The 24,756-nt window shown below is 36.8% G+C and overlaps 7 protein-coding genes across 11 annotated transcripts; 5 read left to right on the top strand and 2 right to left on the bottom strand.

Moving 5' to 3' along the window:
- Window positions 1-7: 7 nt before the first annotated feature.
- Window positions 8-883, top strand: LOC106343212 (mitochondrial import receptor subunit TOM9-1). Its single transcript, XM_013782366.1, has 2 exons — window positions 8-328; window positions 753-883. Exon 1 carries the CDS (start codon window positions 29-31, stop codon window positions 317-319), a length of 291 nt encoding a protein of 96 aa, XP_013637820.1. The 5' UTR covers window positions 8-28; the 3' UTR covers window positions 320-328; window positions 753-883.
- Window positions 771-6,118, top strand: LOC106343211 (phospholipid--sterol O-acyltransferase-like). 5 transcript variants are annotated; one of them, XR_001269933.1, is made up of 17 exons: window positions 771-1,216; window positions 1,505-1,640; window positions 1,739-1,883; window positions 1,993-2,162; window positions 2,253-2,329; window positions 2,646-2,862; window positions 2,941-3,115; window positions 3,476-3,575; window positions 3,739-3,833; window positions 4,096-4,147; window positions 4,293-4,364; window positions 4,552-4,720; window positions 4,806-4,910; window positions 4,984-5,068; window positions 5,153-5,248; window positions 5,371-5,417; window positions 5,976-6,118. XR_001269933.1 is itself a non-coding variant. In XM_013782365.1 (16 exons), exons 1-15 carry the CDS (start codon window positions 971-973, stop codon window positions 5,232-5,234), a joined length of 1,926 nt encoding a protein of 641 aa, XP_013637819.1. In that variant the 5' UTR covers window positions 771-970; the 3' UTR covers window positions 5,235-5,248; window positions 5,371-5,573. The 5 variants fall into 5 exon arrangements, 2 of the variants coding, with proteins under 2 accessions (XP_013637819.1, XP_013637817.1); XR_001269932.1 differs by having other exon boundaries at window positions 5,153-5,417; XM_013782365.1 differs by lacking the exon at window positions 5,976-6,118 and having other exon boundaries at window positions 5,371-5,573.
- Window positions 6,119-9,126: 3,008 nt separating this feature from the next.
- LOC106296089 lies at window positions 9,127-10,057 on the top strand. Its single transcript, XM_013732141.1, has one exon. The coding sequence runs from the start codon at window positions 9,319-9,321 to the stop codon at window positions 9,781-9,783; it is 465 nt and encodes a 154-aa protein (XP_013587595.1). The 5' UTR covers window positions 9,127-9,318; the 3' UTR covers window positions 9,784-10,057.
- Window positions 10,058-10,161: 104 nt separating this feature from the next.
- LOC106296088 (long-chain-alcohol oxidase FAO1) lies at window positions 10,162-13,209 on the bottom strand. The gene is made up of 3 exons (XM_013732140.1): window positions 12,724-13,209; window positions 12,243-12,521; window positions 10,162-11,993 (listed from the first exon to the last, which is right to left on the bottom strand). The coding sequence occupies exons 1-3, from the start codon at window positions 12,985-12,987 to the stop codon at window positions 10,257-10,259; spliced, it is 2,280 nt and encodes a 759-aa protein (XP_013587594.1). The 5' UTR covers window positions 12,988-13,209; the 3' UTR covers window positions 10,162-10,256.
- Window positions 13,210-14,677: 1,468 nt separating this feature from the next.
- LOC106294252 (CRIB domain-containing protein RIC8) lies at window positions 14,678-15,692 on the top strand. Its single transcript, XM_013729820.1, has 4 exons — window positions 14,678-14,811; window positions 14,917-15,023; window positions 15,118-15,199; window positions 15,295-15,692. Exons 1-4 carry the CDS (start codon window positions 14,751-14,753, stop codon window positions 15,615-15,617), a joined length of 573 nt encoding a protein of 190 aa, XP_013585274.1. The 5' UTR covers window positions 14,678-14,750; the 3' UTR covers window positions 15,618-15,692.
- Window positions 15,693-16,701: 1,009 nt separating this feature from the next.
- Window positions 16,702-17,853, bottom strand: LOC106343796 (G-box-binding factor 4). The gene has a single exon (XM_013783106.1). The coding sequence runs from the start codon at window positions 17,678-17,680 to the stop codon at window positions 16,880-16,882; it is 801 nt and encodes a 266-aa protein (XP_013638560.1). The 5' UTR covers window positions 17,681-17,853; the 3' UTR covers window positions 16,702-16,879.
- Window positions 17,854-18,882: 1,029 nt separating this feature from the next.
- Window positions 18,883-20,911, top strand: LOC106293004 (vacuolar protein sorting-associated protein 2 homolog 3). The gene is made up of 11 exons (XM_013728673.1): window positions 18,883-19,065; window positions 19,300-19,344; window positions 19,441-19,475; window positions 19,551-19,601; window positions 19,696-19,800; window positions 19,889-19,960; window positions 20,056-20,127; window positions 20,200-20,280; window positions 20,375-20,410; window positions 20,513-20,571; window positions 20,653-20,911. Exons 1-11 carry the CDS (start codon window positions 19,032-19,034, stop codon window positions 20,696-20,698), a joined length of 636 nt encoding a protein of 211 aa, XP_013584127.1. The 5' UTR covers window positions 18,883-19,031; the 3' UTR covers window positions 20,699-20,911.
- The last annotated feature ends 3,845 nt before the right edge of the window (window positions 20,912-24,756 follow it).

The following is a 24,756-nucleotide window of genomic DNA, read 5'->3' as shown; positions in this document are numbered from 1 at the left end:
CTTCTCAAAGTTCGATAGAGCATCATCAATGGCGCCTAAGAGAAAAGGAGCAGGCAAATCCGGCGGTATAGACTCGAGCATCTTAGCGAAGATCATAAATCACGACGTCGCCTCTAAGGGGAGACGCGCAGCGTGCGACGCCGTCTACGTGTCGAAGAAGCTGTTACGAAGCACGGGGAAAGCTGCGTGGATCGCGGGAACGACTTTTCTCATCCTCGTCGTGCCTTTGTTCATCCAGGCGGAGCGAGATCAGATGTTTGGCGAGATCGAGTTTCAGCAAGCCAGCATTCTCGGACCTCCACCTCCCGGTGCTCTATAATAAGTAAATGTAGAAGCTCTAATCCGTCGATCAATATCATATTTATTTAATTTGGGATTTAAAATTTTCTCAGCTACCGATTAGTTTCTATTAGTTTCGTCCACTAGTATAAAGGAATAATCTTTTGGTTGAGCTTCCTTCATTGTATTGATTCCTCTCATGAACATATGTTTCATTAATCAGTGTTATATGGCATGATCTTTTTTATTCATGGATCTATCATCATTAGCCACGGGCCACGGCTGTGGAGTCGAGTGTTTATCTATCTTCAAAGTATCGTTTTTTTTTAATTGTTGAACGATCAGCAGGGAGTTTGGGTCGGACAACAAAGCCCATATTATTCTTCTTTCATTTACCCCAAAGCCAATATTCGTAGAGTTGGTTCCATTGGTCACTTTAAATGATTCAAACTTTCTTTCATTTGGATTAACAGGCGTCAGATGTACGTCAGATGTAACTCTCAGTCTTGGCGTTGGCGTCAGATGTAACCCTCTAGATCACAGCGATGGTTCTCGTCTTGCATTAATAGGACGCTTCCAAAGACTATTCAACTCGTCCAAACAATACACACACCCTCTCTCCTCTCTCTTACTTTTCCTCAGTGGCGAATGAAATAATAAGTCGTCGCTAGCTTAGATACGACAGCGACCGATGGGAGCGGATTTGAAATCCGTAACGGCTTACTGTACCGTCATCGCCGTTATCTTACTGCTCTGCGGTGGCGGTGCGGCGGTGGAGGAGGATGAGAACGAGTTCCACGGCGACTACTCGAAGCTTTCAGGTATAATCATCCCCGGGTTCGCGTCAACGCAGCTGAGAGCGTGGTCGATCCTCGACTGTCCTTACTCCCCGTTGGACTTCAATCCTCTCGACCTCGTTTGGCTAGACTCCACTAAGGTACGTGATCTTCGTTTGTTTTCTCGCTTCCGTTTGTTGAAGAAATCTGATTGATCTTGTTAGAGTTCGATCCATCGCCTTCGGTTCAGTAAATATAGTCCTCGTTGTTTCCCTTCGACTAGATCTTAGTGTTTACTGCTTAGTAGTTAGAAAATCTCCTGCGTATTCTTAGATCGATACGTTATGTCATCGTTAAGGTTAATGGAGTTAGCGCTTGTTGAATTCGTGAAGTGTTCTTCATCTCTGCATTGTGATTGATTCAGTAATGGATATGAATGATTTTTGCAGCTTCTCTCTGCTGTCAACTGCTGGTTTAAGTGTATGGTGTTAGATCCTTATAATGAAACGGATCATCCAGAGTGTAAGTCACGCCCTGATAGTGGTCTTTCAGCCATCACAGAATTGGATCCAGGTTACATAACAGGTAGTTCTGAGTTTATTTTTTTTTCTTTCCTTAAAGAGTTTCTTAGAATATGAACGTTTTGTTGTGATAGTAAAGTAACACTTTGAGCTGATCTTCAGGTCCTCTTTCTACAGTCTGGAAGGAGTGGCTTAAGTGGTGTGTTGAGTTTGGCATAGAGGCTAACGCAATTGTAGCTGTTCCTTACGATTGGAGATTGTCGCCAACCAAATTGGAAGAGCGTGACCTGTACTTTCATAAGCTCAAGTTAGTAACGCTAGGCTATTATATCCCCTTCTCTTTTTCTTTTGCTTTTGCTTTTGATGTAAGGTAAGCTAAAAACTCTGGTGTTCTTCTTTTTTTTTTTTTTTTGCAGGTTGACATTTGAAACTGCTTTAAAACTACGGGGTGGTCCTTCTATAGTGTTTGCCCATTCTATGGGTAATAATGTCTTCAGATACTTTCTGGAGTGGCTGAGGCTAGAAATTGCACCAAAACATTACTTGGAGTGGCTTGATCAGCACATCCATGCCTATTTCGCTGTTGGTACTGGCCAATTCTATTGTTAAGCTGCCGTTTTTCTTTCCGTCTAAACTGGAGAGCCTATATTCATTAACTGACGTCATGTTTATGTAGGAGCTCCTCTTCTTGGTTCAGTTGAGGCAATCAAATCTACTCTCTCTGGTGTAACGTTTGGCCTTCCTGTTTCTGAGGTTACCTCTGACTTCTTTTTAGTTCCAAGTAGCTAATATCCACCAGGCTTTTGCTAATAGAGCTACTGTATTCAATATGGTATATGTAGATCTTAAAATTAGCTAGTTATCAAAGAAAATATTGAGTGATATGTTTTCTCTAATACAACTGATCTGCAACATGTACGCAGATTTAATTTCCATATTATTATGGTAGATTCCTAGTTGAAATGAAGCTTTTACTGAGATCTTTAAACTCAATATTCTGTGGTTTGTTTATTAATATTAGTGACATATTGACATGCGCTTCTCATGTTTTTTGTTGGCAAGGCTTCAGGGAACTGCTCGACTGTTGTCCAATTCTTTTGCTTCTTCGTTGTGGCTTATGCCATTTTCAAAGAATTGCAAGGGTGATAACACGTTCTGGAAGCATTTTTCTGGTGGTGCTGCAAAGAAAAATAAGCATGTATACCACTGTACTGACGAGGAATATCAATCGAAATATTCTGGCTGGCCCACCAATATCATCAACATTGAAATTCCTTCCCCTGACGGTATGGCTTTGTATATGCATCTGTAAATGGTTCATTGTTATATCTCGTTTGTTTTACTCAACACCAATAATTTTGTAGGCCTTGATGCGTATCCATCAGTTACAGAAGCAGTTAAAGCCAACATGACCAACATGGAATGTGGTCTCCCTACTCTATTGTCTTTCACAGCCCGTGAATTAGCAGATGGGACTCTGTTCAAAGCAATTAAAGACTATGATCCAGATAGCGCGAGGATGCTACACCAGTTAAAGAAGTAAGTACCTTTTTCTGTGAAGACTTATATTTCTCTTCAATCATCACTTGTTGGCTCCTTGTACTTCAACTGTGATATATTCTTTGTCAGAAAAGTGTAATCACAATTCTTGGTTTTGACTATTAATGGTGCTCTCTTACTAATGTTATGGAATGTCTTTTTTCTTTCTGCTTGCATTATGAATGCAAAAGATTGTATTTCAGATTGATTTTCACATTGAACATTAATCCTTTGTGTAGTTATTTAGACTCTGGCACGGACTAACATGTCAAATTTATTTGCAAATGTTTGTTCATCATCAAAGAAGTGTATATACGTGTGTGTGTGTGTTGTGTATAACATGCCAACTATATTTTACAGGTTGTATCATGATGACCCTGTTATGAACCCACTGACTCCTTGGGAGAGACCACCTATAAAAAATGTATTTTGCATATATGGTGCTCATTTAAAGACAGAGGTGTGACTACATTCTCCAAATGACATTTTGTGTCTGTTTTGTTATTATATTCCTCGTTTTGTTCTGCATTATCCTTTTTATTTGTGTTCTTATCTTCTCCCTTGCATAAGTGCATCATATGTTTTTAAACGTGAAAGATACTAAATGTTTGAAGTTGTAATAGGTTGGCTATTACTTTGCCCCAAGTGGCAAACCTTATCCTGATAATTGGATCATTACGGATGTCATTTACGAAACTGAAGGTTCCCTCGTGTCAAGGTAAATTTTCGCAATATTTTGGATGTGTAATATCTCATTTGCATCAGCGAGTTGTTACATAACAATATTTCGTTAGTTTTTCTATCATCTGATTTTAAGATTAGTGTATGATCAGTGGCTAAAGGTGGGAAGAGGTGTGAAATTCTTGCATGAAAAATGTCACTAACATCAGATATAACTGGCAGAACAAAAAAATAGTCTTTCTATATTTTCGCTCAAGAAACCGTAGACTAGCTCACATCTTTATGTTGCAATTCTTCAGGTCTGGAACTGTGGTTGATGGGAACGCTGGGCCTATAACTGGGGATGAGACGGTAATCTCAGAAGTTGTGTGTTCGAATTATTTTGTTGCAAAATTACTGAAGATCAGTATAATATTTGCTTCAAGATCACTACGTGTTGTGTATTTTACTGCGCTCTCCGTAGATTTTTATTGTTTATTAACTTTATCTCTTATAGGTACCCTATCATTCACTCTCTTGGTGCAAGAATTGGCTCGGACCTAAAGTCAACATAACAATGGCTCCCCAGGTACTCTTGTCTTGTGCATTTGTTATCTTCCACTAAAAGTTTCTATATTTCAAAGACCTTTTATGCGTATAGATAATCTGATTATATGTTGAGTCGCCAACAGTTTTTCCTTTCCATAAAATCACACATCTCTGTACCCCTCAGAATGTATCTAAAGCTAAAAGAAATTCTCATTGAAAAAAAACAGCCAGAACACGATGGAAGTGATGTACAAATCGAATTGAATGTTGAACATGAGCATGGGTCAGACATCATAGCGAACATGACAAAAGCACCAAGGGTGAAATACATAACCTTCTACGAAGACTCTGAGAGTATTCCAGGAAAGAGAACGGCAGTCTGGGAGCTTGATAAAGGTGAGTACCAGATATATCAAAACTGTTGAGACTAATCAAAGTATCTTGCATTGGTTTTGACTTTTGGCCAATCATTTTTTGGCAGCGAATCACAGGAACATCGTTAGATCTCCAGTTCTTATGAGAGAGTTATGGCTTCAGATGTGGCATGACATTCAACCTGGTGCAAAGTCCAAATTTGTCACCAAAGGTAACAAAAATTATATTGGCTATACCTTCACTTTCTATTGCTTGTGGTTGTAAATACAAATACGTTGTCACAGCCAAGCGCGGGCCACTTAGAGATGCGGACTGCTACTGGGATTACGGGAAAGCATGTTGTGCTTGGCAAGAATACTGTGAATACAGGTTTTCCACTCTCATCTTCCATCCAAAGTTTCATATCTATTATTCTGAAATCTTTAACTTTAAATATTGTGAAACCGAATGCAGATACAGTTTTGGGGATGTTCACCTAGGACAAAGTTGTAGATTGAGGAACACATCTGCTAATATGCTGCTCCAGTACATATAGATCTCCTCGTTCAGGTCACAACAATTCCTTTCCCTCCCAGTAAGAGGAGAAAAAAGCTTCTAAACGTTGAATTCTTATTGGTTATATATCTACACTTTTGCCTTCTCACGCAAAGGTATTCTTTTGCGATTTGTAGCTAGAGTGCAGTTACTTTGAATTTTACGGCTAAACCCATATTAAAAGGTATTTTTGTTGATTACATCTGCTAAGGTACTAAAACCCATTTACTCAAGCTTTCTGTGTTCACAAAAATGTTTGAAGTTTAGTTGCATTTGAATTCTAAGTGTTTGGTTGTTTCAAATGCTTTGAGCTGGCAGTCAATTATACCTTTTATATATCACCAGTGAATTATTACTAGATATGTAAAGATTCATGATCCTTTTTATTTATATAAATAGATACATTTATAAATATTTATATTTATAATTATAAAATAGGTGTTAAAGTGTTACTTTTTAAGGTTTTACGTTTTTGATAAAAAAAAATTGGGAGAGAGAAGGAACAAGGCATAATTAGGTGGGAGAATTAAAGTTGATCAGTGGTTTGATGGTTTGGTTGAACATGAGTTTTGAACTTTTCTACGAGAGTTCATACTTTATATATATATATCGAAATTAAATGTTTAGTCAATTTTATGTTCCCTCTCAAATTTGCTTCCTTTTATTAAATTGTAGACATGCATTATTTTCGTGGTGTTTTTTATATATATTTTTTGGTCTAAGGTTGGCATTATTCTCTCAGTCAGGTGGATGAAAGGTGGCAAACTTAATGCCTAACTATCCAAAACCCAAACAGATTGCATGCTCTCACGTCTATCAAATCTCTGTTTAAGCTCTTGTTAACTATGCAAAAATTAAAGATTATAGTTTATATGAAATTTGAGCTACCTATATGTATTTGCCTCCATTTTCATCAATATGTTACCAGTTTTTTAATTAACATATAATCAAATTTCTTCAAATAGATGTTAAATACTGAACTTTATAACTATAAATTTGATTGTGACAAAAAAAAAATGAGAACTTATTTCATATATAAATTTAGATTTTACTTTTAGACTTTTATATATTTAGCTTTACACTATAATATCTATATATATATGTTTACTACATCCTACTTGTCAATTGATTGAGGTCGGACCTTACAGTTATTATTGTCTATTATATGTTTTTTGGTCATAATAGTATGAATTTTTCTATAACAAGATAAATCCTAAAACGAAACTCAAACCAATTACAAAATATATAAACAAATCAGATTTTACAGTCATTAAGGTGTTGGTTAAGTTTTGTATTAAGTTGATCATTTCTTGAATTTGATAGTGTAGGTAATAATTAATAAATGAATGAAAACGTAAACCAGGAAAAAGTCATAACTGAATCAATATTCTTTCTCCTGTTATATTTAGCGTGTGTGCGCGCCTCTTCATTTACATATAACCACAAATAGAAAGGGTTAATTTTGACACCAAAGAAATTAATTGTATTGTAATGATCTTGTGCCTACACGCAACAAAGTTGCAAGGCTTGTGGATTAAAGTATAGTAAAAGATAATGTATAAACGTGTTCTAATCAAAATATAATTTTTTTGAATAGAATTTATTCTTGATCAAACCGCATTACGAAGTAACAGACTCGTTAAAAAATGAAATATGTATAAATAATCGCATTGTCAATTTAAATGATAGTCATCAGACCTTATACATATCGCACAGTGATTAGAATTGCTCAAATCACTAATAAAAACTTAATTTTTGGAAAATAATAAGTAGTGGTTTGTTGCCTAAATATGAAAAAGAAGATATCCATATTCATATGACATTGTAGACATGCATTATTTTCGTGGTGTTTTTTATATATATTTTTTGGTCTAAGGTTGGCATTATTCTCTCAGTCAGGTGGATGAAAGGTGGCAAACTTAATGCCTAACTATCCAAAACCCAAACAGATTGCATGCTCTCACGTCTATCAAATCTCTGTTTAAGCTCTTGTTAACTATGCAAAAATTAAAGATTATAGTTTATATGAAATTTGAGCTACCTATATGTATTTGCCTCCATTTTCATCAATATGTTACCAGTTTTTTAATTAACATATAATCAAATTTCTTCAAATAGATGTTAAATACTGAACTTTATAACTATAAATTTGATTGTGACAAAAAAAAAATGAGAACTTATTTCATATATAAATTTAGATTTTACTTTTAGACTTTTATATATTTAGCTTTACACTATAATATCTATATATATATGTTTACTACATCCTACTTGTCAATTGATTGAGGTCGGACCTTACAGTTATTATTGTCTATTATATGTTTTTTGGTCATAATAGTATGAATTTTTCTATAACAAGATAAATCCTAAAACGAAACTCAAACCAATTACAAAATATATAAACAAATCAGATTTTACAGTCATTAAGGTGTTGGTTAAGTTTTGTATTAAGTTGATCATTTCTTGAATTTGATAGTGTAGGTAATAATTAATAAATGAATGAAAACGTAAACCAGGAAAAAGTCATAACTGAATCAATATTCTTTCTCCTGTTATATTTAGCGTGTGTGCGCGCCTCTTCATTTACATATAACCACAAATAGAAAGGGTTAATTTTGACACCAAAGAAATTAATTGTATTGTAATGATCTTGTGCCTACACGCAACAAAGTTGCAAGGCTTGTGGATTAAAGTATAGTAAAAGATAATGTATAAACGTGTTCTAATCAAAATATAATTTTTTTGAATAGAATTTATTCTTGATCAAACCGCATTACGAAGTAACAGACTCGTTAAAAAATGAAATATGTATAAATAATCGCATTGTCAATTTAAATGATAGTCATCAGACCTTATACATATCGCACAGTGATTAGAATTGCTCAAATCACTAATAAAAACTTAATTTTTGGAAAATAATAAGTAGTGGTTTGTTGCCTAAATATGAAAAAGAAGATATCCATATTCATATGACTTTTTCTTGGGTTCACCCCCTAGGTTCACCAACCAATAGAAAGTTGTCATTTTAGATCTAGTATCTTTTAATTAATGAAACAAAATAACTTGTTAAATTATATTATGCTTTTAAAATAAAAAATTAAAAATTAAATAAATAAAAATAACAATAGTTCTAAAAAAATATTATTTTAAAAAAATATTTATTTTTAAGATTTAGAGTTTAGTGTTTAAGATTTATAATTTAGAATTTATCCAAATGTTTAGTGTTTTTCCAAGGGTTTAGGGGTTTACCCAAGGATTTAGGGTTTACCCAAAGATTTAGGGTTTAGGATTTGAGTTTAGGGTTTAGTATTAGAGCTTAGGGTTTAGTGTTTTGTTGACAACATTTTTTTTTTTTAAATTCGTTTTTTATATATTATTTTTATTTATTTTTAAATTTTATTTTGAAAAGATAATATAATTTGCAAGTTATTTGGTTTCCTTAATTAAAAGATACTAGATTTAAAATGACAATTTTCTATTGGTTGGTGAACCTAAGAATAACTCTGTTCATATTAGATTTAACTGAAGACAGATTAGCATATAAATTGACATCTAAAAGTCATCTTTTATGATTTTACAAGGATTGGATACCGAGTCCTGCAATTTAGATATTTATCACTTACTTCTGTAAGCTTTATGCCAAAAAAGCCAGTTTTTTCGATAAATATGATTCCTCACAATTCTACAATTATCAAAAAGGATAATTCAGTCAATTCCTCTTTGATGGTAACCCAAAATTGAAGAAACGGTAAAGGAAAAAAGGGTAATCTAGTCAATTCAGGGTGAGTGGCACTTTAGTAATTTCCTAGAACGTCAAGGGGAATCTAAGCACCCCGCCTCTATAAATTGTCATAATCTACCCATTCCCGTGACCTTTCTGTTATCCCTTCTTATTCTTTCTCTCAATCTATTTTCCTCTCTCCCTCTCTCTAGACGCTCCGATTATTTTCTCGACAAAAAAATTAAAAATCCATAATTTTCTTCCTTTTTTCACCCGAATATTTTGATTTTACTGTTTTACGGCAGTTAAAAACATTTTTCTTGTGTTGGGTGCTGACGTGGCATGCATTCAATAGAGAAGCACAATGAACACCAAAACGATGCGTTTACCCCCACGTCGCGTTCTAACGACGGAAAAGCGCAAAGAAAGAGACGGCGTTATCTCCTCCGTCGTGAAGCCGCCGGAATCCACCGTGACGAAGTTTCCTCCACCGCCGAATCTTGCTCCTCCGGCGATTAATTCCATTTCCAAGAAAGCTCTAATCGCAGCCGAGCCGGTCGGCTCGAACCAGCTAATGTTAGCCGGTTACTTGAGTCACGAGTTTCTCACCAGCGGCACACTCTTCGGGGAGCAATGGAATCCGGCTCGAGCCCAAGCCTGTCCACCCGAGCCAAAGAAGGTGAAGCCGAACCATGCAGTTGAGCCGGTTGAGGAAAGTGAGCCGAAACGGAAGCGGTACATGGAAGTCGCAAATCTCCTCAGGTCAGATGGGACCCACATGCCCGGCATCGTCAATCCTGCCCAGCTTGCCCGATTCCTCAAACTGTGATCGGCGTAATCCGGCGTACACGTGGAGGCAGATCATTGGTCCGTCGCCCAGCAAGCAAGACAGCCCTAAAACCAGAATCCGCCGCTCCTCTCTCTCTCTCTCTTATCATTTCTTTTTTGTTTTCAAATCTTCTCGTATGTAAAGCGCTGACTCTCTCTCTCTCTCTTTCATCGTCTTCTTCCTCGAAATCGATCGAGAAAGTCTAGAGTTTGTTGTGAGGTAGATTGTTCATGTTCTTGTACATCAAAAAAAAATATATCAATTAGCCAATCCATCATTATATCTTGAAATCAGAAACTTCAATCCGTTTGTGTTGATTTGATCTGATCATTCATGACGCTAAAATTTTGATTAATCTCAACTGAATTATATAATTGGATCGATGGATCTTAGATTCGAATTCTTAGTGCGATCGGAGATGAACTGGTAAATGATCTGATGATAGAAATTTGAAACTTAAAAAAACATTTTTCTCAATCTTGCTTCTTCTTCATCAACGCAGCTAATCTCTTCGATATGCAGTAAGCAGTACTCTGAGTGGTGACCATAGGATTAACACCAAGAGCCGTAGGCATCACACTCGCATCACACACATACAAACCCTCCGCCTCCCAGCTCTCTCCGTATCCATCAACAGCTCCTTCCTCCTCCGTCGCGCCCATACGGCAACACCCCATCTGATGCGCCGTGAACGAATGAGTCCACCAACTACTCATCGACACAACTCCAGGCGGCGCATCCACCGTCTCCAGAAACTTCTCCAGATCCTCCTCCTCGACTCCATCGCACCTCAACCTCTGCCCGTCGCTCCTATACGTCCCCACCTCCTCAGCTCCCGCAGCCACCAAGATCCTCAGCGCTCGCCTCAACCCCGTCGTTAGATTCTCTTCGTCAGCTTTCGTTAATTTGTATTTCACAACGCCTCCCTTCACTTCCCCTACGCCTTCGTCTCTCACCATAACGAAGATGTGAGACGTTCTCGCGTATTTGGCTAATCTCTCCTTCATGTCTTTCCCAGAGACCCACGGGACGAGAGCCGCGAAGGTCCCTGGGCCTAACGCTGGAGTTTCCAGCGTTATGTTAGGTGTTGTGGAGTCTATTTCGAACACGTAGTGTAACGAAGTCATGATCTCTCCCTCGTGTGCTGCTCCGTTGAAGCTCGAGTTTTTCTCAGGGAAGTATCCCCACGCCATGAGTATAGGGTGGATGTGGAGACCCCGGCCGATGTTACGATTCTTCAACCCGCTTGAAGATAACAGCCCCGGTGTCATCAGCGAGCCGCATGCCACGACTGTCACTTTAGCATTGATCTCAATCTTGTTTATGGTTGTGTTTGATATCGAAGCTGTGACTCCCAAACATGTTTTTTTTTTCCTTCGTCCAGTCTCTGTATCAGCCAAGATCAGCTTCTCAGCTCTGCACTGTGTTAGAATCACTGCACTGTTGTCAACTGCATCAACTAGCCATGTTATATTTGTTCCTCTCTTATCGCCAGTTTTGCAACCGAACGAGCAGCTACCGCAGTAATGCTCCTCTGACGAGTTCCTCGGCACTACCGTCACATCCAGCCCGAGCTTCTCGCAGCCTTTACGCAGTATCTGGTTCTGAAAACCTTCTCTGATGACTCTCTCAGTGACGCCTATCCTCTTGCAAACACTCTCCATAGCAGCTGTGTATCCCTCTCTAGCGAATGTTGCGATACCTTTATCAACTGACCATTCTTCGATGATCGCGTCAGGTGTTTTCAACGAAGCCGCCCAGTTTACAACCGAGCCGCCGCCGAGAGTTGACCCCGCCATGAACCTGAACCTCCCGTCGTGAGTCATCAGCAGCCCGTTGGCTTCGAACATCTCGAACATGGAAGGGCCTTCGAGAGTTGAGTAGTCTTGCGGCACGAAGTAGTTCCCTTTCTCGACGACTATTACCTTAAGGCCTGACTTCGCTAGGTTCGCTGCTGCGACTCCTCCTCCGCAGCCGGAGCCTATTACCACTGCATCGCACTCGATCTTGAAAGTGTTGCTTTCTTTGTCCTCTTTGAGTTTAAGACCTTTGCTGATCATGAGTTGCTTGATGGTTGCCTCGTCTTCTTTTGCGGTCTCGATGATTCCTTTCTCTAGAGGCCTTTGCTTGTGTTCCGTGTCCTCGTTTTCACCTATGTCCACCTTATAACCAATTGCATCCCATGCAGGGTTCTCTGTATTTTCATTTGTCTGTTCATGTGTATTGAGTTAGTTTATTATACCATGTTATTGAATAGAACAACACATCATCATAACCAAACCAATACTGTTGAATTTAAAGTATATTATTCAGATGATTCATGTTTATTATGTTCATGATGTGGATTAGAAACAAAACCATGTTGTTGAATAGAACAACACATCATCATCACCAAACCAATAGAGTCAAATTTTAGTGTATTTTTCAGGTGATTCATGTTTATGTTCATACTAACTTACCCAAGTGAAGTAGTAGAACAGGAAGATGGCTTTGATCATCATAAAAGCAATTCTTGCTAGAGGGTTATACCACTGCTTGTTCCATTTCTGGAGTACTTTTTCTCTTTTTTCAAGCGAGATGTCAGAGAATTTGAGAAGAAGAGAAGACCAATTCTTCTTATCAAGACAGACAAACCCACATAGCAGCAAAGTTCCCAATCTGAAGGTGAGTAATCTCAAAACTATTCTCACCACTGTAACTGTCACTGGCATTGCCTTTGTCGCCATTACCTCTGCTACCTGTTTTATCAATTATCATCATTAGTTTGCATAAAATAACTTAACGTGTACATTGAAGTTAATTGGAGTAGTTAAGATGTATTGTTTGCATCACTCTCCATATTTTACTTCAGTAGGGTCCTGATGCTTATATTCATTTAGGGGTTAAGGAACTAAGGTGGTTGTTCATGTTCAAAAATGTTTTGCTAGATAGAGAATATACCTCGTCGGGTCTGACATGAGAGCCAGAAGACTTGAAGAAAGATAGGAGGGCATCGTTGCGTAAGACTTTCAGCTTCATGTCAAGATCTAAGCTCAGTAATGGAACAGGAGGCATGATAGCCTCGCAAATCGCAGAGAGAGCTTGGAGGTCAGATTGTGAGAAGCCATGGCTAAAGTTTTCTTGTTTCGTACTCCATCTCAGCAACGGGTGCCCTCCCTTCTTGCCTCTTGTTCCTCCTACCATCTCTCTGTTTTCTGCATTCATATTGTAAGTTATCTATCTCTCTTCTTCTTGCTTTACACATACATATATAGACATGCATGGAGCCTCATGGTTCTGTTAAAATAAAAATTCTTCTTTTTGATTCTCTGCAGAAAGTTTGTCGGGAAGTCGAAGGCGGTTTCTTAAGTGTTGGGTAATCAGAACGAAGAAGAAAAGAAATGAAATGAAAGAGAGAAAGAAAGAGGGGAAATTAGTTTGTTTCTTTTTTGAGTTTTAGATTTATATGTTTGTCGTTTTGCGTCTGTGTTGCATTGTAAAGAAAAAGAAATCACAATGACGCAATAAATGTATGTATTATGGTATTTACGTATGATATGTGTCTCTTCAGGTGTGTGATACAACAGGGTCCACGTGACAACTGCTACATTGTACATATGCTACAAGTGTTTTCTTGGAAAGTGACCAAAACTTGTGATCTTCCATTAACATATGTGGGCAATACAAAAATTATTTGTCTCTGTCATACAGTGTTCTTTGTTTCAGGTGTGAAGAATTATTGTAGAACAATATAAAATCATTACTTTAATATTTCACTTTAGATATTATTAACGGTGATGAGATAAAATTCATACCGATTAATCTTTTGTTCTCTAAAGTACGATAATCATACAGAAATTTTGAAATCACTGACAATACGAATATATGTTGTAGACTGGCACTGACACGTCCTATAAACTTTCAGTACTTAAACCAGAATTTAGAGTACAATAGTTTGTAGTTAAATCATAATTTATACAACATTAGTTGCTTATGTGTTATGTATGTATATGTCTACCTCTGTTATTCTCTTTGCTCAGCTTTTGTTGTACCCGTTGGTATTGCCATGTTGGCTTTCTTCTCATGTACTTTGAACATCTTCTCCTTTGATGGAGACTAAGAATCAATAAAAGTGTGTGATTTGACCCCACAAAAATCATAGTTATATAAGTCGAAATCCACGTACATGTTGTTAATTGTTTTCCAACTTTAACGGCCACCTTTAATTGTTACCTGTTTTCTTTTCTTGCGTCATGGCTTACATCAATTTAGATTCAGATTTTTTGTTTATTTCTGATATCACGATATGTATAGTATAGTGTTCTTTCAAGAAATGTAGCCTAGTGTTTTTGTTTACCTTCAATATTCAGGCATTTGTTTGTTTAATCGTTTCTAGTTTCTAGATTTTCAAATTTGAGTGGCTCGTCCCTAAACAGAACAATCTAAATATGAAGTCATATTTTATTTTTATCAATTATTAGCCAATAATTGATTTGTTTTTATTGACAGCTGCTGATTCTCTTTACAGTTTTACCAAATTAAGATTGCAATGCAGAACAAGCAATAAAATTAGCTTCATACGTTTAAATACATTTCCAACAAAATGTCGTTCACTGAATTAGTTTCTATTTGGTTGTTTTATCACCTTCACGTTATTATTTCAATATATCTGGAAACCAGAAAATTAGCTCTTAACATTCTCCTCTTCCTTCTTTTTTTTTCTTTGTTAATAACCGAGTATCTTGATTCAACATTTTATTTGGGAGAACAAAAAGTATAGGCCATAGATTTTCAAATCAAAATGCTTTCAAAGAAATCTAAAACAATCGCTCTTAATCGAGTCGAAATGAATAATCACATTTCTTTTCGATTTTGATTTCTTTCATTCTAGTATTCAGAAAAAAGAAGAAAAAGAATAAGCATACAAAATAGCTTTTTCATCATTCTTTTTCTTAGCAACTGTTTTGATTTGGTTTGGCAATTTCTTTATGTCAAACTACAAAATGAAGGGTCTCTTCAAGGGTCTTAGATACATTTCTCAAATCTTCGGTGAGTTATTTTTCTTTTTTGTGGATATATATATACTATCTTCTCAGAAATGCATACTTTTTGAAATGATTAGTATATTAAGCTTTGTGAAATTGCAAAATGCAGAAAACGAGAAAGAGCCAGAGATGCAAATTGGAACACCAACAGATGTAAAACATGTTGCTCACATTGGTTGGGATGGAGGATCTCCCAATCAAAATTCACCGAGCTGGGTATTTACACATTATTTTTTTCCTCTATATTTTCAATAAATTGTGGTGTAACAACGTATAGTATCATAATAAAATAAATATAAATTAAATGTAGATGAATGATTTCAATGCATCCGGTGGATATTCATCGTCGCCTCTAGGAAATAACAAGGAGGATGGCTCTTGCATTTCTGAAGGTAAATCTAATTATACCTACTTGTAATTCATTTTAATAAATATGCTGAATATTTCGTAAGAACATTTTAACGTGAAGATGTTAACGTACATGCAGATTCAACTCGATCACGTGATATACCAAGATATCCAAAATCGTCGAGAGACCGTTCGAACAATTTGGAATCACCAGCAAAAGAACGATCACGACGTGGTTCTTCCAACTCTAGTGGGAATCCAAAACCTTCACGGAGATCAAAAGAATCTTCAAGTATTTCTCAAGATGGTTCTGTAAGATCTCGTCGTAAGAAGTCTAAAGATTCCGTGAACGGTGGATCTACAAGATCGTCGCGGAGAGCACGTGATTCTCAGACAGAATCTTTAAACGGTTCAATTTCTGATGGAGAATCATTGATATCACTCTCCTTTGAAGATCTATAAGGACACATAATGTTCAAAAAAGTGTGGTCTCAAGATATCATATACAGCTTTGGTTGGTTACTAGAGGAAATTCAAGCTTGCATGGGGTTTTCGGATTTTCTAGAGAAAAATATGATTTATCATTATATTACCAACCGAGGTGATCAACTGAATCCGGATGTGGATATTATCACTGATTTCACAAAGATATAAATATATAATCATGCTCAATTGCTCATGATGTTTTAGAACAAATTGTTTACGCTATTTAAAAGGTTTATTTTTGGTACGCCATGTTATCGGTATCATCACAGGCCGGCCCCGGGTCTAGAGGGGATTAAGGCCGAAGGCCCGAACCCATCCTGATTAACAAAAAAATAAAAAGGTTTATTTTTGGTTTTTAATAGTTTAAATTTTAAATATTCGTGTAGTTAAAGTCTTTAAAAGATGATGAACTAGAGAATACATTATGATTAATGTTGTCAACTGGCATTTAAAAATAAGTTTTAACCTGCCTTCATGCGAATTTATTCCAAAACCAACCGGACCGGCTAAATAAACAGGGTGCTAATGTGGGCTTTCCTCCATGGTTTACAATTTCGACAAATTTATGAGATGGATGACTGATATTTTCAAAACAGAGGATGTAAAATAAAATCTCAGCTCAGAAGAGACAGCAAGCTCCACCTAAAGGTGTTATATTGTTGATTAGCTCCTGAATTCATTTTTCCTTGCTTATATTGTTATCAGCATGATTTATAACTGTTTCGTTGTTCGTTTTACCATAACAAGAGTTTGCTGAAACAATTGCAACAAATTGAACTATTCAAAAAGACTTTCTGTAGTCCTGAGGGTTACCTCGCGAGGCTTAAGTAAACTCCACAAAACAAGTAGTAAGGATCACTTAAAATTAGTTTCCTATGGTTTTGGTACAGGTGTTGCATCTAGGACAAAAACTGAAGATGCTAAAACGATGCCAGAAGCCTAAAGAAAACGAAGACCTCCCTGCTCCCATTTTTTTTCCTTCTAAACAACCAATCAAAACGTTATGAAACCACTCCTTATTATGGTCCACAACAATATCCACTCCTACATCCCTGAGAAATTAAAGGTAAGAACTATAGATATCACTAACCATACAACCATCACGTTACTATATATATCGATTACATATTATTTATATAGTAATCAAGTCCATATGTTTTATTTACATATACAAAAGCCATACTACATCAAATCATTATTTCACCACTTACCAAAAGACTTTAATTAAATAACTCTTTTTACCATTCCCAAGAGTGGCTCCTGCTTAACGACCTCGACGCCGACGACGATGGTTTTCGTTTCTCATCATCAACAGGAATCAACTGCTCCATAAGATTCTTGTATCTCTCTCTGGTCTTCTCTTCAATCTCCTTCAAAAGCTGCTCGTTCTCTCGCTCTAGCTTCGCAGCCAGAGTCTCCAGCTCCACTTGATACGCCTGCTTCCTCTCTCTCGACCTCGCGGCAGACTCACGGTTCTTGATCATCCTCTTCTGCCTCTGCGCCGCTGCTTTGTCCATCGCCTCCACCATCACTCTCCCTCTCTTTCTCCTCGTCGATCCTTCAACCATCTCAACCTGATTGTGCTGCTGCTGAGGCATCTTCGGATAATCGAATGTATTCATCGGAATCTTCACATCGATTTCATCATCATTACCGTTCATCTCCGCTGCTTGCGCTAAGAAGTCCTCAAGCGTCATCATGTACTCATCTTGCGCCTCCTCCTTCAAGACCGTCTTCTTCTCTCCTGACACAATCTCTTTCCAGACGTCGTCCACACTCTTCCTCCCTCCTCCGTTGACGCTGTTCCTGTCTCCGTTGCTCCGATCAACATCCAACGAATCAGACGCGAAGTTGTAATCGTGAAGCGTCGCGTCGTTCCCTCCTCCGTAAGCGAAAGTGATCTTGGAGTGATCGGCGTGAGGATCTCGTCTGAGATGGTTGGATCTTACGGTGGGAGAAGACGAGGCGGAGGAGGAGTTGCGGCGAGAGAGATCGGAGTTTCTGGATGTGGAAGAAGACATCATCTTAAAGGATGCCATCTATGTCTCGATAGAAAACTGGGAAACAATCGGAGTTTGGTTGTGGATATCTTTTTCGGACAAGGAAGAGAAGAGATCATCAAGTGGAGAGATCTTTCTAGGCGTGCATAATCGCGTGAGCTGCATCTTATATTTTTAAATGTTTTTTTTAATGTAACGTGTAGCGACAAAAACTTGCTTACCTGTACATGAGTAACAAAGCCACTAGACACAGATCAAAGTACATTGGAGTTGATGTTTAAAGGGGAAAAAAAAAAGTACATTGGAGGAGGTTGATTTTAATTTGTGTAATAAATATTTTAATACTAGAAAATTTTATAGGAACAGCCCAAAAAGCCCACCTCGTAGTTAAAATCAAATCAGAACTCCAAATCAAACTGAATTTTCACTATAGGCCCAATCCAACTATATGACGCCGGCGGATTTCGGGTATCGGTGGTTCGGATTAGGAACAAGAACTAGAGGATCCGTTTAGTAATTGTTTTATTTTTGGTTTGAGTTCTATTCACGTAGTTTCGGGTTTGGTTCAGTTCAACTAGTAAAACTTAAAATCGGAAACCCGAAAAAATATAGTTCTCATTTGGTTCCAGCTCCGGTTCGGTTAGTTTGGACAGTTCGGTAATTCAGGTTAAATATTAAGTATTTAGGATAAAATATCTAATAATTAAGATAGTTAAGACAAAAATTTCAGATATTTCAGATTATTTTGGATATTCAGGATAAAAATATCCGGAGGATAATTTAAAATTCTATAATAATTTAGTTTTCTTCGACTATTTTGGATACTTTTCACAGATTTTTAAAATATAAATACACATTTAGTTATATTATATGTATATATACAATTAATATTTTTATATATTCGAGTATCCGTTCGGATCAGGTTCGATTCGGGTATTTTGTATATAGAAACATAAAAACGATCCATGTATTTGAGCGTTTAGGTCTGGTTTTGTTTTTAGGTATTTGGGTTCGGTTTCTCGGTTCCAATTTTTTTTTTTGTCCATTAGACCGTGGAAAAGTCAGCGAAAAATAGCTCAGGCCTTAAGGGCCCAATTAAATGTTGGGCTTAAATGGCGAAGAACAGGAGATAATTTTCCCGGCTGTGTTAAATTTTCACATATTTCTCGTTGACCAAAGGTGACACAACCAAACCGAGTATATAAGAGAAGAATAAAACGTAATCGATAAGATAAGGAAATATAAATTTGGTGCGATCAGATAGAAGATCCATTTTTTTTGGACACGTCGAAGCCAAAGCCAAAGTCTCCTCCGCGTTTGTGGAGCTTTTCAGACCAGACCACCTTCGAGAACAACAACTCCCATAGTTTCTGTGGAGATTTAAAAAAACATGAACATCTTCTCCAAGAAACCTAATCCCAGAGGTTCGATTTCTCAATTTTTATAAATTAGGTTTCATGTTTATCCGATTTATTGAAACCTAAATGGAATTTTGATATCGTCTGGGTTTGTTAAAAGCTGTTGACTTTTTTTATCTGTTACTTTCATGGCGTGATCGTGATCGTATGTTGGAATCTGGATGGAGAATCCTGTTTATGAAACGACATTAATGGAATCTGAATGTGTTGTTTTTTTTTTTTTTGGTGAATTGGATGCAGAAGTGCTTAGGGAGAGTAAGAGAGAGATGACTCAAGCTACTAGAGGTATATTGTCATTGTCTTTATATCAATAGCTTGTGTTACATTAATTCGTCTCAAACTGATGAAACTTTCCTTCTTTCGTGTTGTCTCCTCCTTCAGGAATCGAAAAGGAAATCTCATCTCTGCAATCAGAAGTAATACATTCAGGTTTTTCTTTTTGTTTCTTTTCAAAGTACAAACAACTCTGACATAATGTTTCTTTAAAACAGGAGAAAAAGCTTGTTCTTGAGATTAAAAGAACTGCTAAAACAGGGAATGAGGTAGCTTCCCTCTCAAGCATTACTTCTCTGTTAATAGCACCATGTTTTGATGTGTTCTTCTACATCCTTTTGTTTGTTTTTTTTTTTAATGTAGGGAGCGACTAAGATTCTTGCCAGGCAATTGATCCGGTTAAGGCAGCAAATAGCTAACTTGCAAGGTAGCCGAGCTCAAATGCGAGGCATTGCTACTCATACACAGGTCTGCTGAATTCAAACTTCGCTCCTTTCATTCTAAAAATTATGCATCTTTTTTTTTTCCCTAAATATTTTCACTTTGGTGTTTTTAGGCTATGCATGCACATACTTCTGTTGCTGCAGGAATACAAGGTGCCACTAAGGCAATGGCAGCTATGAGCAAGGTCTGACTCCTTTTTTCTAGCACTAATTAATTAAATTTGTGTTTAGAATTTGTTTCTATAATCTAACTAAGATGTTTTTTTTTTGATGTTTCCAGAATATGGATCCAGCTAAACAGGCTAAGGTTATGAGAGAATTCCAAAAACAGTCTGCACAAATGGACATGACTGTAAGTTGTATCAAATCCCATCTTTTCTGAAACTCAAAGATAACTATTCTAACTAATGTGTGTGGTGTTCAGACTGAGATGATGTCAGACTCCATAGATGATGCTTTAGACAATGACGAAGCTGAAGACGAAACAGAGGACTTGACCAACCAGGTACAAATTCAATACCAACCGTTTGAGTTTCTAAAAATATGGACTGTTTCAAAGGTTTGTTAACGAGGTTTTCTTTTTATGTTTTGCTTGTTAGGTTCTTGATGAAATCGGCATTGATGTCGCCTCACAGGTTTGTTTTAAAACATGTTGCTCATTGGTTCCTTCTCTTGACAGCTTCACTGTGATATGATTGATTGATTGATTCTCTGACTCTGTTTTGATCCGTTCGTAGTTATCATCTGCTCCAAAAGGTAAAATTGGTAGAAAGAATGCGGAAGATGTGAGCAGCAGGTATGGTATCTATCCACTATAATTACAAATCATATGTGATTTTGTCAGCATAAGTCAAACTATCTTGTTATTTCTGCGCAGTTCTGAAATGAGTGATCTGGAGAAACGGTTGGCGGCGCTTAGATAGAGAGAAACAAGTGCCGTGAGCTTGAAGAAAACGTTTCAGACCAAACAAATTCATTACGTTTCAATGTTTCTTCTACAGTTTGTTTGTGGGATATCTATAAACAACTAAACTAATGCTAGTGACTATATTTTTCTTTGAACCTTTTCCCATAAGCAATGTACAAAACCTCTTTGATATTGTGATGAGATTATACAGCGTAGGATTCTGATCTCATATCTATCATGTCAAATCAAAGTGTTACTCTAGTAGACATATGATCTTAACGACTAACTTTATCATTAGAGTAACACTTTGATTTGAAAATGTGGATGTTAGTAGGTAGTACTATATTTTACTAGTAACTGAAAAATAGAGCCTCAAGATAAAATGTGTGCAATCATATTATATTAGGAGATGTTACTTCTACGGCAATCATTGCCAGTTACAAATTAACCTTACCTGGTAATTGAATGAATTAGTGTCTACTAAGTAAGTATAATACATACCAATAAGAGATCGTACATGTATAAATAACACTATAACTTACCGGCAAACATAATACATTAACTGAAACTAACATGTGTTGTTTGTTGATGTTAAAGATTATATGCATCTTCGTAAATAAAATTTTATCAGTTAAAAACAACCATGGTTGTACCATCTAACATGCTATATGTATAAGAAAAAAATCTATTTTTTTGACATCTTAGAGCATGATTATCGGTGATTTGGGTTTTGGGTTTCTAATTTTTTTTTCCTTTTTGTCTGACTAAAAAAAAAAATTAAAACCGAACTAATCACAGACCGCCACGTGTCAGTAGGGTCCGCGAACAGTACAAGAACCCAAATAAAGTCGACTATTGTTTGGTGACTTTTGTCACCGGTTTTTGGTGTTTTGTGGGTCTCCCCTCTAAGAAACTCCTAAAGTGCTTCGATAAACATGGTCTTAGAGCATCTTTATCGGGGGTTTTTAGTGAGGATTTTTAACAAAAAAGTCGGTGTGGGCCCCACAAAACAACAAGAAACGTTGCTAAAAGTCACGAAATAAGGAACGCTTCTTGCACTGTTCGCGGGCTCCACTGACACGTGGCGCCCCACAATTGGTTCGATTTTAATTTTTTTTTTTAAATCAGGAAAATAAATAAATAAATAAGAACCCCAAATGATGTTTTAGAGATAAAGATGCTCTTACCGACCAGTTTTAAAGAAGTAACATATTTTCAAACAGTTAACTAATTATCATTTAGCGCCGCTCTCTAATTTTGTATCAACCCCAAAATATTTATTACGGCGGCGGAGAAGAAAGATGTGAGAAGCTTTTGAAGCTTTTAAACCTTTTGGAACCAAGAAGCAGATAGAAGATTTGATCTTTGTATAAAAGCATGATTAACGGTAGAATCGTTATGGGGTCCTTAAACTTTTATTTTTTTTTGATTTTTTTTGAACCAATCGCGGGCCGCCACGTGTCGTGGGATCCGCAACTGGCCCAAGATCGATTCTTAATTTGCGATTTTGGGACCATTTTTTTTAAAAAGTGGGGTTCACATATTAATTTCTTGCAGAAACCGCGATAATCATGCTCTAAAAGCTCATCAGCCAACGACGTGGTGGATTTGTAGGATATAGATTTAATAGTGTCCATAGCAGCTACCATTGATGAAAAATAGAATAACTGTTCGTTGACTTCCTAATTTCTTTATTACTTTATAAGGTTAAATAGTAGCAGTTAACATGTATGTTTATTATCCATGACACACATCAGAACAAACTCTACTTTATAAGGCTAAGTCGTAGCAATTAGCATCCAACATATATGTTAGAGATAAATAAATAAATGTGTTAGTGTAATAATTAGTTTTTTGAAATATATATTAAATATATTTCCTTTTTGGATAATATATATTTTGATATATAATATAAAACAATTAGTTTTTCTTAAATTATAGTTTTTATACTAAAGATATTATCTTTTTTATATTATATTTATTTTAATTTATATAATATCGATTTTATTATTTAAATGCTTTAAATAATAAAAATTGATATAGAAAATTCGTTTTGAGTTTTATAAAAGGAGATTCGTTTTTATTAAATAAATGTTCTATATAAAAATCATATATACATATTTATAAAGATATTGCCTTTTTGATAATAAGTTGATTTGGAAACAACTATTAACAAAAAGTCAAATAAAAGTAATTAATAATAATATTTTAATAATAAATTTAATTCATTAAGGTGAACATTATAATTAACCAATATAAAAAAAAATATTATAGAGATCTGATATAATGAAAAAAAAATTTCCTTTAACCGACATAAAAAAAAATGGAAACTGGATGTAATTATATACTGATTTCCCCACTCCCTGAAACTCATTCGTCAAACTCTCAGCAAAAGAGAATAGAAACAAAGAGCACAGATTGATTCCTTCCTTCGTTCTTCTTATTTGTCATAACTATGCGTACGTATCCTCCTGGTTCGCGATTTCTACCAACGGAGTTGGGGTTGGTGAAGCTTCATCTTAAGAACAAGGTGGAGAAGAACATAAGCGGTTTCATAAAAACGTTGAACGTCTACGGAGACGCGCCGTGGCTTCTCCATCACGACACGAACCCTCTGTATAGTAGAAACGAATGGTACTATTTTGTTCCGAGGAAGATAAGAGGTGTCAAGACCGTGAGCCGGATGGTACCGAGTAACGGAGAAAGCTTGGGAGGCACGTGGAAATCAATAGGTAAGAGAAAAGAAATAAAGAAGAAAGACAAGGAGTTGATGGGTTACAAGACGGTACTAGTGTTCAACAAGAACGTGGCTGGGGAGTTGGAAAAGAAGAAGACTGACTGGCACATGGATGAGTATTCCCTTCACAGGAATGGTGATGAGTTCCATGATTTGGTCTTGTGTCATGTCAGACTTCTTTATAGTGCCGAGAGATTCAAACCCCATGTCCCTACTGCTCTTCAGGTTGATGTGAAAAACGACAACAACAACAACAACGACGTAGTCTTACCAAACCAAGAGCAACAAGAAGCTGGCGACGTCAATCAACCTCAGCAACAACAACAAGAACAACAAGAAGAGCAAGAAGATTATATTCTTGTAGATCGTCATCTGCGGAGCAACCATAACCAAAGACAGTATCTATTGGAAGATATTGTTAATCAGAATGGCCGTGGCTACGTCAATCAACATCAGCAACAACAACAAGAGCAAAAAGATTCACCAGATCCTCTTCTCCTTCCTCCTCTTGAGAGCAACGACAACCAAGAACGTCATCCATTGGATGATATTGCTTTTGATGGGGCAGATGATAATCTTACAATTGACATTGACGACCTCTTGAAAATTCTAGACGAAGGAAAAGAGCAAGAAGATTCACCCACTCTTCCCCTTCCTCCTCTTCAGAGCAATGTCAACCAAGAACCATGTCTCTCGTGGGATACTAATTATGTCCCATCACAGGTGGAGAGCTACTACAACAACAACACCGTCTTACCGAACCAAGAGCAACGAGAAGCTGGCTTTGCTAATCATTATGACATGACGATGATAGTAGCAAAAGAACATGGCGACATCAAACAACAATATCAGCAACAACAAGAACAAGAGCAACAGCATATAGATCTACAGAGTCTTCTCCTTGATCCTGAGTGGCATGATTTATGTTTTATGCCTCCTCTTCAGAGCGACGACAACCAAGGACAGCGTCCTCTTGTACCATCTCAGGGGGAGAGCTACTACAACAACAACACCGTCTTACCGAACCAAGAGCAACGAGAAGCTGGCTTTGCTAATCAGAATGACATGACGATGATAGTAGCAAAAGAACATGGCGACGTCAAGCAACAACAAGATCAAGAGCAACAGCATATAGATCTACAGAGTCTTCTCCTTGATCCTGAGTGGGATGATTTACGTTGTGATTTTGGTGGCGCGGAGGTTGATTTGATTATGCAAAATATGGACGTAAGCATGACTCAACAAGAACAACAAGAAGTGCAAGAAGAGATATTAAAACTGCTGGAACCGGTTCCTCAAGCTCAAGACTCTGGAGTACATGCGGATCAAGTCATGCC

Source organism: Brassica oleracea, chromosome C5 (genome assembly GCF_000695525.1).
Source record: "Brassica oleracea var. oleracea cultivar TO1000 chromosome C5, BOL, whole genome shotgun sequence".
NCBI classification, from domain to species: domain Eukaryota; kingdom Viridiplantae; phylum Streptophyta; class Magnoliopsida; order Brassicales; family Brassicaceae; genus Brassica; species Brassica oleracea.
Note: the sequence above shows the minus strand (reverse complement) of the source record. Positions and strands in the feature narration are given on the sequence as shown.

What these genes read in the sequence shown, in the direction of transcription:
- LOC106343212 (XM_013782366.1), top strand. Translation starts at nt 29, where the DNA reads ATGGCGCCTAAGAGAAAAGGAGCAGGCAAATCCGGCGGTATAGACTCG.
- LOC106296089 (XM_013732141.1), top strand. Translation starts at nt 9,319, where the DNA reads ATGAACACCAAAACGATGCGTTTACCCCCACGTCGCGTTCTAACGACG.
- LOC106343211 (XM_013782363.1), top strand. Translation starts at nt 971, where the DNA reads ATGGGAGCGGATTTGAAATCCGTAACGGCTTACTGTACCGTCATCGCC. An exon ending in CTGTACTTTCATAAGCTCAA is followed by an intron (nt 1,884 to 1,992) that starts GTTAGTAACGCT and finishes TTTTTTTTGCAG; the next exon opens with GTTGACATTTGAAACTGCTT. An exon ending in CAAGAATACTGTGAATACAG is followed by an intron (nt 5,069 to 5,152) that starts GTTTTCCACTCT and finishes AACCGAATGCAG; the next exon opens with ATACAGTTTTGGGGATGTTC.
- LOC106343796 (XM_013783106.1), bottom strand. Translation starts at nt 17,680, where the DNA reads ATGGCATCCTTTAAGATGATGTCTTCTTCCACATCCAGAAACTCCGAT.
- LOC106294252 (XM_013729820.1), top strand. Translation starts at nt 14,751, where the DNA reads ATGTCAAACTACAAAATGAAGGGTCTCTTCAAGGGTCTTAGATACATT. An exon ending in ATACATTTCTCAAATCTTCG is followed by an intron (nt 14,812 to 14,916) that starts GTGAGTTATTTT and finishes TGCAAAATGCAG; the next exon opens with AAAACGAGAAAGAGCCAGAG. An exon ending in TGGCTCTTGCATTTCTGAAG is followed by an intron (nt 15,200 to 15,294) that starts GTAAATCTAATT and finishes ACGTACATGCAG; the next exon opens with ATTCAACTCGATCACGTGAT.
- LOC106296088 (XM_013732140.1), bottom strand. Translation starts at nt 12,987, where the DNA reads ATGAATGCAGAAAACAGAGAGATGGTAGGAGGAACAAGAGGCAAGAAG. An exon ending in CTCATGTCAGACCCGACGAG is followed by an intron (nt 12,522 to 12,723) that starts GTATATTCTCTA and finishes TTGATAAAACAG; the next exon opens with GTAGCAGAGGTAATGGCGAC. An exon ending in TGTTCTACTACTTCACTTGG is followed by an intron (nt 11,994 to 12,242) that starts GTAAGTTAGTAT and finishes ACACATGAACAG; the next exon opens with ACAAATGAAAATACAGAGAA.
- LOC106293004 (XM_013728673.1), top strand. Translation starts at nt 19,032, where the DNA reads ATGAACATCTTCTCCAAGAAACCTAATCCCAGAG. An exon ending in GATGACTCAAGCTACTAGAG is followed by an intron (nt 19,345 to 19,440) that starts GTATATTGTCAT and finishes CTCCTCCTTCAG; the next exon opens with GAATCGAAAAGGAAATCTCA. An exon ending in CAATGGCAGCTATGAGCAAG is followed by an intron (nt 19,961 to 20,055) that starts GTCTGACTCCTT and finishes TGATGTTTCCAG; the next exon opens with AATATGGATCCAGCTAAACA.